Source organism: Chlorocebus sabaeus, chromosome 25 (assembly GCF_047675955.1).
Source record: "Chlorocebus sabaeus isolate Y175 chromosome 25, mChlSab1.0.hap1, whole genome shotgun sequence".
Classification (NCBI taxonomy): Eukaryota; Metazoa; Chordata; class Mammalia; order Primates; family Cercopithecidae; genus Chlorocebus; species Chlorocebus sabaeus.
Genome location: NC_132928.1, coordinates 29,006,395 through 29,019,142, shown reverse-complemented (window position 1 = coordinate 29,019,142; position 12,748 = coordinate 29,006,395). Strand labels below are relative to the sequence as shown.

Here is a 12,748-nt window from a genome sequence, read left to right as displayed (position 1 = left end):
AACTATTATGCCAGAAAGCCATATTATTAATATATAATTATACTATATTTAGGTAGCTACTTATAATTTGGAAAGAAATAGGAAGCTACACCCGTGAACATAATATTCAAAATGGCAACCAGTTAACCCTTTGAGAAAAGAGTTTTTAATTAACGATGCAAATTAAGTTGTCTTAGATAAACCTATATAGGCCATTTCACCATAAACGTCATCCCAGCTGTTTGAGGAGAGAGAAGGCATAGGCACAAAGGTAACTGATTGTTCAGGTTTCCACTCATGAGAAAATAACCCTTTATAAACAGACTAATGAACCAACTACGGATAGTATACCAACGTTAAACACTTTAAAGATAAAAAGGTATTTTATTTATTTATTTATTTAGATGGAGTCTCGCTCTGTTGCCCAGGCTGAAGTGAAGTGGTATGATCTCAGCTCACTGCAACCTCTGCTTCTCAGGTTCAAGTGGTCCTCCTGCCTTAGCCGCCCTAGTAGCTGGGATTATAGGCATGTGCCAACATGCCCAGCTAATTTTTGTATTTTTAGTAGAGACAGGGTTTCGCCATGTTGGCCAGGCTGGTCTCGAACTGCTGACCTCAGGTGGTCCACCTGCCTCGGCCTCCCAAATTGCTGGGATTATAGGCATGAGCCACTGCACCCAGCCTTTGATAAAAAGTTTTTGTTTCGTTCTGTTTTTTTGAGACAAGAGTTTCGCTCTGTTGCCCAGGCTGGAATACAGTGGCACAATCTTGGCTCACTGCAACCTCTGCCTCCCAGGTTCAAGTGATTTTCCTGTCTCAGCCTCCTGAGTAGCTGGGATTACAGGCACGCACCACCATGTCTGGCTAATTTTTTTGTATTTTTAGTAGAGACAGGGTTTCACCATGTTGGTCAGGCTGGTCTTGAACTCCTGACCTGATGATCTGCCCGCCTCAACCTCCCAAAGTGCTGGGATTACAGGTGTGAGCCACCGCGCCCGGGCAATAAAAAGATACTTTAAAAATGAAAAGACATGGAATTTTTTGAAATATCTGTACTGATTTCTCTTTATACTCTCCTGCATAGAGAATTTTGCATATAATTTCCTGCATAGAGAAAATTGCCTAGCAAGTATTCTTTTTCTTTCAATGGGTGGTCATAAAAGTGCCTACACATCTATATTCACACCCACTGAATCCTACTGGGTGTGCATTCCTCTGGGCTCACTGCTGGGGATGAGCCATGAAGCTCATAGACACGCTTTGGTACACCTTTATTCTTGCTGCCATCAATCCCACTTGATTTAGATTGTTGGTGTTCTTCTTTGGTATTTTGATTATAAGTTTCCCAAGGTTTCAACAAATCAGGGCTTTCTTCAGATTCAAAACAAAAGAGGAGAGACTTAGCTAGAGATTCTAGGTCCTTGTGGACAACATTAGTTACTCTACTCTCATAGCTGTCAACAGAAGTAGAAGGCACACCGAAGTCACTGTAAAAATCACTGGCCAAGTTGCGAATACTTTCAACACAATTCTGGAGAAGATTTACATCACTACTGCATCCTATATGCAAGAGAGAGAGGGAAAGGTTAATTAGTCTTTTCAGTTTTCATCAGGCATTTATGACTTTTATAGACTCTAGATATCTTTCAAGTCAGAGTGACCCTATCAAAACAATTCCAAACTACTGAAGATTAGTCACATAAAGTGTTTATTTGCTGGATAAGCACCTGGTTTTTCAGGATCTAATTATTTAGGCAGAAGTACTGATATACATATTATGTGGGAATTTAATTATAAATACAAGTTCCTATATGGGTAACTAATATCAGTGAAGTAGCATTGGGCAGGCTTCAGTTAATGACTAAAATAATGAAAAGGTTAGAAATAAAAAGGAAAGATGTCAGCCGGACACTGTGGCTCATGCCTGTAATCCCAGCACTTTGGGAGGCTGAGGTGGGTGAATTGTTTGAGGTCAGGAGTTTGAGACCAGCCTAGCCAACATGGTAAAACCCCATCTCTACAAAAATACAAAAATTATCTAGGCATGGTGGCACATGCCTGTAATCCCAGCTACTTGGAAGCTGAGGCAGGAGAATCACTTGAACCCAGGAGGTGGAGGTTGCAGTGAGCTGAGATCGAGCTACTGCACTTCAGCCTGAGTGACAGAGTGAGACTCCATCTCAAAAAAAAGGAAAGATGTCTAAGGTTCCTTAAAATATAAGTTCTGATTATAAACTCCATTTGAGAATATACCTTTCAGTGCAGAAATAATAATTTCAATAGCTTTCTCTAAGCAATGTTTTAACTTTAAGAATTCTGGAGCACAATTAGCCATCTTCTTGAAATCTTGGTATTCAAAGTTTTCTTCTTGTACTTGTCTTCGGAAACTTTTCTGTATAAATAAAGTTAATATTTAAAATAATACATTAACAGGTTCGATGGCAGTAAGGCTCAGTCAATATGATTTCATTTGCCGGAATCTTCTCTTTAAGAAAGAGAGTTTAATTTCCTCACCAGTGCTTAACTCTATTTCTATAAGCAAGACCAAAATACAATATTAATTACTGTTTTCAAAAGAAATCAGACTTTTCAATTAATTTTCAAAGTCTGTCATCCTATTACATGAGAAAGGAATAAAGTAACAGTGCCATTTATTATCCAATACCTTAAAAGATACATTTATTTCATTTTTAACAGCTCAACTTTATAATAGTTCTCATTTAAATAAAAATTTTCAAGCCATAGCGATTACTCTCCTTTTTAACACATTGATCATATACTTAATTTTTCTCTTTACCTGTGACATGGGAATAATCTATCTAATTCACCTGTATTTTAAAATCTTTGAGCACAATGATTTTTTTTTTTTTTTTTTTGAGACGGAGTCTTGCTCTGTCACCCAGGCTGGAGTGCGGTGGCCGGATCTCAGCTCACTGCAAGCTCCGCCTCCCGGGTTCATGCCATTCTCCTGCCTCAGCCTCCCCAGTAGCTGGGACTACAGGCAGCTAGTTTTTTGTATTTTTTAGTAGAGACGGGGTTTCACCGTGTTAGCCAGGACGGTCTCGATTTCCTGACCTCGTGATCTGCCCGTCTCGGCCTCCCAAAGTGCTGGGATTACAGGCTTGAGCCACCACGCCCGGCCCACAGTGATTATTAAACACAATTTTTTAACCTATAATGACCATCCAAGCAAAAGCTGAGGTATTAAACCAGTAGCAATAAGAAACAGATGCATTTAAAAATTTCTATACAATCCTTTATCCATTACTAGAACTAGTAAGTTATGACACACATGAAAAACATAAAAAGCTATCTTACATGCTACAATTAAACATATACAAGAGTTGTCTCTGGCTAAGGATAAAAACGGAAATAAAAACATCTAAATTTGAACCAAGCGAAATGACAAAAAATAAGCAAAATTAAAATCAATTTAAAGCTTCTCTTACAATTTTCGATTCGGCGAAGATGTTTTCAAGAGATCTAATCAATCCCATGGCATTAGTTTTCATTTCTTTGGTAACCTATAGAGAATGTTAAAATATTTTATTATACTTTATTATTCAGAAGTATAAAAATCATAGAATTGCATAGGACCAGACTTACAAAGTTCTAGTCTAGAAGCCCAAAGATTGGAGTTCTATTTCTGGGATTGCAATGAAATAGCTTGAGAGTACTTAAATCATTTATGTGAAATTTCTTTCAAAATAAATTGCATATTGACTTCTTTCCAAATACGTTTATTTTACTTTTAAGAGCTCAACTTTGTAATCTCTCTCATTTATTTTACTTACATAAAAAATTTCAAGCCATAGCAATTACTCTCCTTTTAAACACACTGATCATATATTTAGTCTGTATTTTCTATTTACCTGTGACATGGGAAAATAATCAGTCTAATTCACCTGTATTCACTAATAATTTCTTTCAAAATAAATTGCACATTGATTTCTATATTAAATATGGACACCCTCTAATATTTGTTATAACAGAATTTGTTATACTTAAGTATTTATAGATATGAAATTTCTAAAATTTCCCTTGGAAAGGGGTAACATATCAAGCAAATACTATAAGAACTTTACAAATGTTTTGTTATTTGATTCTCCATTATAGTCCTATGCTGCCCATGGTGTACCTCATTTTATAGGTTAGGAAACAGACCTTGGTTCCTAACTCCCAAGACTGAGAACTAGGGTGGGAGCCCACATCTAAATTCTAAGCCTTTGCTTTTATTCTATCCAATGCTGCCCCCTAAGGTGCTTTCCTGCTCAATTTCTGCTGGGGGATTCTTTTTCAGTATTTAATTGGTTTTGCTCACAGAGCTCTTCCCTAGCTCTAATTCAGATTTGTGTTACACGCTTGGAAAAAATATATATATATATATCCAAAAGAATATCCAAATTATTTTTCCTTCCTGACTCCAGCTTTAAAATTGTAGCTCCGCTCCAATGCCTTTTATGTTTCAGCTTATTTTCTATTTCTTTGGATATTTTATCCTTCTTCTATAGGTTCTTAGAGGAGTTTTAACTTACAAGAATAGATAAACTAAAACCCTACCATGAATAACAAAGTACAGGTTTGTCATACTATAGAAAGAAAACGAGAGAAAGGAGGGTATGTAGACAGTGTCAATTGTATACAGGATGGGCCTGGCCCTTTTGCTGCTTATTTCCTCAAAACAATACCAAGGCTAACACCTGCACCTACTTCAACAGCTTACTAAGCACATTCCCATATATTATTTCATCTATACCTTTAATTTATTCTATACCCTTCTGCCCTTACTGCCAGCAGAAATTCTTTGCAATAGTGATAGACTGCAAAAGTGGTATCACTTTGCAAATATGGTGAAGTGTTTTAGTGATAAATGGTGCTGCTGCCGAGCAAAACAAAATTTGAGATGTCAGTGGTGGTCTGAATGAGACTTTGACAGCCCAGTATGTCCCTTTCTTCAAAGTTGCACTATGGAACTGAAATCAGCTTCATGCCTATTGGAGTGCAAGATTGATTTAGTGACAATATGAGCTCCTAAATTTAGTAACAATGTGCTATTTTAATTAATTAATTAATTTTTTTTTTTTTTTTTGAGACTGAGTCTTGCTCTGTCGCCAGGTTGGAGTGCAGTGGCACAATCTCGGCTCACTGCAATCTCTGCCTCCCAGGTTCAAGCAATTCTGCCTCAACTTCCTGAGTAGCTGGCACTACAGGTGCGCGCCACCATGCCCAGCTAATTTTTGTATTTTTAGTAGAGATGGGGTTTCACCAACTTGGCCAGGATAGTCTCGATCTCTTGATCCACCCACCTCGGCCTCCCAGAATGCTGGGATTACAGGCGTGAGCCACCGTGCCCAGCCGTCTTTTTATTTTTTAAAACAAAAAAACACAAAGTGAGAGAGGCAGACATATATTGAGAAAAAGAGAACGCACGCAAGTAAGATGAATGACTTAAGATTTAACAGGCACTTCATTTTGAGTATTTTCATATATGTTGTTTCTTCATCTCATATGATCCTCAATTTTATGAAATAAGTATGATCATCCTCATTTAAAAATGGAATGACTGAGGCTCAGGTAAGTTGTTCAAGGCTACATAGGAAGTAGGAGAGCAGCTTAATGTTCCGTGTCTTTCCCCTATTCTGAGATGCAGTTTTTCTGGGCAGAGAGAAATCTATATAACCCTGTAGTATGAGCAAAGGGATGGAGAACCTCTGTGGCTTACACAGAGTTTCACCTCAGATTCTAAGATGAGCTACAAGTACATTAATACCAAGGTTTTTCTATACAACAACAACAAAAAACTAACTTACTCCATGCCTTCCCAGAAACAACCACCCAGAGGGACAGAAGGCAATAGTCCTCCACATGATCTACTTTTCTAGATCAAACAATATGTATATAAATGAGGAGACATCCTAGTAGCTAAGATCTCAGGAACCTCAATGTCCCCAGGTAGCACTGCCCCAGCCACTTGACTCCAGGAAGAGCAATGGAATGGACAGGGATGGTTTTTGTTTGTTTGTTTGTTTGAGACAAGGTCTTGCTCTGTCGCCCAGGCTGGTATGCAGTGGTGCAATCACAGCTCACTGCAGCCTCAAACTCCTGGGCTCAAGTAATACTACTCCTGCCTCAGCCTCTGGAGTAGCTGGTACTACAGGTGCATGCCACCATGTCCGGCTAATTTCTGTATTTTTTGTAGAGACAAGGTCTCGCTACGATTCCCAGGCTGGTTTTGCACTCTGGGCTCAAGCTATCTTCCTGCTTTGGCCTTCCAAAGTGCTGGGATTACAGGCATGAGCCACCATGCCTGGCCAGGGATGCTTTTAATATGTTGTGACAAGACTCTAAAACAGACAAGTCTCTGAAATTCAGTCTCATAAGAATTTGAATTTTTATCTTTCTAATCCCCACTTCACTAACAGTAATTGTCAATAAAGAAAATTAATCCATGAACAATAGTTTTAAAAACTTATTTACGTAGCATGTTGAGTTTTGGAGTCAGGCAGAATATAAAATCCTGGCTCAGGGCTTAATAGTTGTGTAATTAGGCAAAGTACTCCAATTCAATGACATGAAAAATATAAATTCCCACCTTGAAAAGTGATATGAATATGAAATATGATATTCATAGGGCTTTTTCTTACTGACAAAGTACAAATCCATTAAAGAAATGGCTAAGATTTACCACTGTTACATGTAAAGCACCTAGTCCAGTAACTGTCAGAGGAAATTAATCAATAAATAGTTTACAGCCTGTGAAGTAGGTATGATTACATGTGACAGGTAAAGAAATAGGGTCAGAGCATTAAGTGACTTGCTAAATGATAAGTGGAAAGTGATAGAACCAGGTTTCAAATACATGTCTTCTAATATTAAAACTCAGATCTTTCCTAAGGTACTAAGTAATGTTAGTTAGCTGGAGGATGGGAGGACACATATTTTAGGAAATCACTGAAATGCTTATTGGTTCTGTATCTTGATATGAAATATCTTACATGAATGCCCCAGAAAAATATTAGTTCAATATACTGAATCAATAAATGTTACTAATAGTTTCCATTCTTAGAAGAGGCGAGGCCTAAACAAAGCTAAGGAAGAAAATGACAACCGGAAAGCGAACACTAGGTGTCACTACCACACTACACTCTCTGCTTAGGAGTTTACAGACTGAATTCTTGAAAATAGCTGCAATAGGATCAAGCAAAGTATTAACAATAGAGGCTGCAGTGAATCAAGAATAACTTGGGAAAATATCACCATAAGATCATGATGTCAGCCTCTTCAGTGAAAAATAAAACAAATTAAAACATGAATTTATAGAAATCTAATTTGTTGACTGAAAAAAAATCAACTTTACATATTATTTAGTACTGTACGGAATATTCTTTTATTCATCTTACCTCATTTTTTGTACACTGTCTTAAGAGTTCATGTTGAAGTTCTTTTGCTTTTTCAAGTCCAGAATCTAATAAAATCTTCATTCCTAAGCCTACACCATCACAAATAGCATCCATGAATTCCTCCTAGAAAAAGTATTTAAGCATTAACTAGAAAATTTAGGTTTTATATATTTTATTTAAATTTAGGTTTTATATATTTTAAATTATCAAGTAATTAAGTTATATTTTCTGCTTACTTTAGGACTATAATACAGCCCAAGTTTATTAAGTTCAACTAAAGCTAGAATAAGAACTAACAGTCTGTAGTCTATAAAGAAATAAAATTGGCAAATCTGTAATTTAGTATCCCATACATAACATATTGTAAAGAAAGTTCATCATCTTTAAGCAGGGCTCTATATTGCTAGAACACAGGAACATTCTTTTTTTTTTTTCTGAAACGGAGTTTCGCTCTTGTCGCCCAAGCTGGAGTGAAAAGGCACGATCTCGGCTCACTGCAACCTCCACCTCCCTGGTTCAAGCTATCCTCCTATCTCAGCCTCCTAAGTAGCTGGGATTACAGGCACCTGCCACCACACCCAGCTAATTTTTGTATTTTTAGTAGAGACGGGGTTTCGCCATGTTGGCCAAGCTGGTCTTGAACTGCTGACCTCAGGTGATCCACCAGCCTTGGCCTCCCAAAGTGCTGGGAGTACAGGTGTGAGCCAACACGCCTGGCCAGAGCACAGCAACATTCTAATATAATACAATATTTTCAATAGCATAAATAGTGAAAGTAAGCAGATACAAATTTTCTGGTATTACAGGGTTTTTCATGTGTTGATTGGCTGAGAAAACACTCCATGGTAGATGGCTAGCATCAAATTAAGGATCCGAAAGGTAAAATAAGATTTGCAAAATAATCCAATATATTTAAAAGTTTTTTTTGTTTGTTTGGTTTGGTTGTTTTTTTTTTAGATGGAGTCTTACTCTGTCACCCAGGCTGGAGTGTACTGGCGCAATCTCAGCTCACTACAACCTCTGCCTCCTGGGTTCAAGTGATTCTCCTGCCTCAGCCTCCTGAGTAGCTGGGATTACAGGCATGGGCCACCATGACTGCCTAATTTTTGTATTTTTAGTAGAGATGGGGGTTTCGCCTATTGGCCAGGCTGATCTCGAACTCCTGACCTCAAATGATCCATCTGCCTCAGCCTCCCAAAGTGCTGGGATTACAGGCATGAGCCACCATGCCCGGCCCAAACAGTTTTAAATCTTATTGCAAAACTACTAAAAGTGCAAGCTATTCTGAAAACTTAAAAAGAACTTGCCATGTTTAGTACTATACTATTATCAAAAGTCTAATGTTCCCTCTGATGAAGTCTGTCTAAACTAACATTGTTAAATTACCTGGACACTGGCAGCTTTATTGTTACCATTTTCTAGAAAATGTAGCTTGCTCCCTTTCAGAACTGCTAACTGCCCCACATACTTTACAGCTTGTTGTACAATTTGGATTGCATTCTTTTGAGCCTCTTTTATCATTGATGAAATATCCGAACAGCATCCCTGTAAGATAAAAATGGACGTGTATCAGATACATGAGATTATAACAGGTGGTAAAGAAAAGATAAGGGCCGGGCACAGTGGCTCAAGCCTGTAATTCCAGCACTTTGGGAGGCTGAGGCAGGTGGATCACCTGAGGTCAGGAGTTCAAGATCAGCCTGGCCAACATGGTAAAAACCTTTCTCTACTAAAAATACAAAAATTAGCCAAGCATAGTGGCACACGCCTGTAATCCTAGCTACTCAGTAGGCTGAGACATGAGAATTGCTTGAACCTGGGAGGCAGAGGTTGCAGTAAGCTGAGATTGTGTCACTGCACTCCAGCCGGGCAATAGAGTAAGACTCCACCTTAGAAAAAAAAAAAAAAAAAAAAGAAAAGAAAAGAAAACTGTGCCGGGCATGGTGGCTCACGCCTGTAATCCCAGCACTTTGGGAGGCCAAGGCAGGCAGATCACAAGGTCAGGAGTTTGAGACCAGCCTGGCCAATATGGTGAAACCCCACCTCTACTAAAAATACAAAAATTAGCCGAGCGTGGTGGCGGGTGCCTGTAGTCCCAGCTACTCAGGAGGCTGAGGCAGGAGAATTACTTGAACCTGGGAGGCGGAGATTGCAGTGAGCCAAGATCGCACCACTGCACTCCAGCCTGGGTGACAGAGTGAGACTCTGTCTCGCTGATTTTCAAAAAAGAAAAAAAAAAAAAGAAAAATCATCTGGAGAAAATAAATTCTGCATTTATTGATATAGTGATCTCACTTCATAAATGTCTCAGAACCAGAAAACATGCAGCCCTGTGGCTACTAAAGGTGATAAAATGAGTAAGACAGTCTCCACCCTCAAAGACCATACACACTAATAGGAGACATAAGGTAAGTATAAAATTAACTAAATATAAGACAGAATTAATAAGTAAAAGCCAAAAGAAAGAAAAAGAAGGGTGGCTCTTTTGCCTCTGAACTTTTCCTGTTCTGATAACCATCTGACAGTTAATAAAGATATGATTTTCTCAGGAGAAAAGAAATCGAGAGGGAGAGGAAGGGGAAGTAAAAGGGGTGATAAAAACCCCAAACCCCTTCAAACAAAAGACTTCCCACATGCACTCAGAGAACACATATAAAAAAGGAATAAGGAAGCTTCTCTTGAACTTTTCTTCTTTCTGTTACCTGCCCCTTGTAGTGGCTCTTCAAAATACTTCTCTTGGCCTGCTTTGTGGAATATGCTAATTGTATTGCTACAAGAAAAGGATTCTCAAACTATACTTAGTAGAAAGAATAGTCACTAAATTCAGGTTTGCTAGCTTAACACAAGTCTCTCCTGAGCTTAATCTAACTTCCCCTCCAAGTCACCTGGTCTCTCCATCCTTGATTCCTTGTGTAAGATTTCCCACAGGGCTATGAGTTGAAACCCACAGTTCAGTTCAAAGTATTCTCAGAAAACGAAAAGAAGGAAAGAAACTACACACCAGTTACCCTAAGAGAGACATTCTTTTTTTTTTTTTTTTTTTTTTGGAGACGGAGTCTCACTCTGTCGCCCAGGCTGGAGTGCAGTGGTCGGATCTCAGCTCACTGCAAGCTCCGCCTCCCAGGTTTATGCCATTCTCCTGCCTCAGCCTCCCGAGTAGCTGGGACTACAGGCGCCCGCCACCTCGCCCGGCTAGTTTTTTTTTTTTTTGTATTTTTTAGTAGAGACGGGGTTTCACCGTGTTAGCCAGGATGGTCTCGATCCCCTGACCTCGTGATCCGCCCGTCTCGGCCTCCCAAAGTGCTGGGATTACAGGCTTGAGCCACCGCGCCCGGCCGAGAGACATTCTTATAACATTAATTCATCTGATCCTCACAGCAGTCCTGCCAAGTAGGCATTTCCAGTTTTATTTTCCTGTGAGAAACAGGAGACTCAAAAATTTAAGCAGTTTGTCCAAGGAGTCACAACTAATTTAGCATGCGTTCAAACATCGGTTTTTCTTTTTTTTTTTGGACAGAAAGTAGAATTTATTGGTGAGTATTAAGAAGGGGGCAGCATATTAGAAGCCCTCAAGAGTGCAGGGCCCGCCATTTCTCCAGAGGACCATGATTGGGGATGTACTTGACCCCACAGCCATCTGGGATGAGCCGCTTTTCAGCCACCATGTCTTCAAATTCATCAGCATTGAACTTGGTGAAGCCCCACTTCTTTGAGATGTGGATCTTCTGGTGGCCAGGAAACTTGAACTTGGCCCTGTGTAGGGCCTCCATCACATGCTCCTTGTTCTGCAGCTTGGTGCGGATGGACATGATAACTTGGCCAATGTGAACCCTGGCCACAGTGCCCTGGGGCTTTCCAAAAGCACCTCGCATGCCCGTTTGGAGCCTGTCAGCCCCAGCACAGGACAACATCTTGTTGATGCGGATGATGTGGAAGGGGTGGAGCCGCACCCGGATATGGAAGCCATCCTTGCCACAACTTTTTACCATGTACTTATTGGCACAAATTCCGGCAGCCTCCAGGGCTTCAGAGGACAGCTGCTCATATTCATCTGACACCATGTGGCCACAGAGCGGAAACTCATCCACTTTTGCCTTCTTCCGCCCCAGGTCAAAGATGCGAATCTTGGCATCAGGGACACCTCGGCAGAAGCGAGACTTTGGGTACGGATTGTTCTTACAATACCGGTAACAACGGGCGGGGCAGCGGCCCATGGCGACACCAGGATCTTCAGCGGCGCGCCGAAGGGAAAGAGCCAAACATCAGTTTTTCAAGTGCCAGTAGTGAGTTTTTGTTTCGTGTGTTCTCCCACTATTCTAGTACTGCCTCTAAAATCTGAGAGCCAACTAAGCACTGACCATCCTTCAACAAGCTTCCTTTCCTAGGCTCGAACTTAAGTCAGACCCTTCCCTTCTGGCTCTCTAGCTTTGCTCTCTGGCCAGTCCTACCTTTCATTTTCATGGTTCTAGGCTGTCAGAAATTCTCCTTCATCTACTACTTCATCCACACCTGTTTGCAGTCCACCACCCCCCCCCACCCTTTGTCTTAGTCATCCTATTTCCTCATTACCTATGTCCAAAGTCATCCTTCATCTCATATGAATTTATAATTCATTCAATAACAAGTATCCAACTGAACATCTATCACATAATGGGGCCTTGTGAAAAAAGACACCCACTGTCCTCTACCTTCTCAGAGCTAACTGTCCATTGAGATGTACAGGTTTATAAATAGTATGTTACATTAAAAGTCATAACGGGTGAAGTTCAGGGTTACTAGAGAAGCAAATAAGACAAGTGCCTAACCAAGTCTTGGGGAGACCTAGAAAATCCTCCTGAGGGAGAACAACGGACATTAAAAACAATCATCTGATTTCAAGTTTACTAGTTAGATCAGTTAAAGATTTCCAAATCCCAGCCAGTAAACGGCCTATTCAGGAAGTATTTGACACAACAAAAATTCTACCGCAATAATAGAATGTGGAAAGTCTTTTGATGGGCACTATAACATAAAATTTGTTCAAGTGTTCTAGAACATTTTATTACACGGTCTAATTATCCTTTTTTAAAAGTGAAATCTAACCCTCTTAGTATTTTCTTTTTAAAAATTGTTTATTTTTTGTTATTATTATTGAGACATGGTCTCACTCTGTCATCCAGGCTGGAGTGCAGTGGTGCAGTCATGGCTCACTGTAGCCTCGAACTCCTGGGCTCAAGCAATCTTCCCACTTCAGCCTCCCAAGTAGCTGGGAACACAGATACATGCCACCACAGCTGGCTGATTTTTAAATTTTTTTTAGAGACAAAGTATCTAACAAGTTGGATACTTGTTATTATTTGCTATGTTGCCCAGGCTCCTCTCAAACTCCT

At 39.7% G+C, this 12,748-nt stretch overlaps 2 protein-coding genes across 6 annotated transcripts in view; both read right to left on the bottom strand.

The window, feature by feature from the left end:
* Nucleotides 1-972: 972 nt before the first annotated feature.
* KIF14 (kinesin family member 14) overlaps nt 973-12,748 on the bottom strand; it is a 69,086-nt gene continuing 57,310 nt past the window's right edge. For 4 of the 5 annotated variants that reach the window (XM_037985764.2, XM_037985765.2, XM_073011649.1 and 1 more), the window contains 5 exons: nt 8,766-8,924; nt 7,380-7,502; nt 3,429-3,503; nt 2,233-2,371; nt 973-1,539 (listed from right to left, as the gene is read on the bottom strand). In XM_037985764.2, coding sequence (XP_037841692.2) covers nt 1,160-1,539; nt 2,233-2,371; nt 3,429-3,503; nt 7,380-7,502; nt 8,766-8,924 — 876 coding nt within the window. In that variant the 3' untranslated portion in view covers nt 973-1,159. The remainder of the gene's footprint in view (nt 1,540-2,232; nt 2,372-3,428; nt 3,504-7,379; nt 7,503-8,765; nt 8,925-12,748) is intronic. The other variant, XM_037985767.2, reaches the window with a different exon arrangement.
* LOC103230348 (large ribosomal subunit protein uL16-like) lies at nt 10,874-11,640 on the bottom strand. The gene has a single exon (XM_007989025.3). The coding sequence runs from the start codon at nt 11,591-11,593 to the stop codon at nt 10,949-10,951; it is 645 nt and encodes a 214-aa protein (XP_007987216.3). The 5' UTR covers nt 11,594-11,640; the 3' UTR covers nt 10,874-10,948.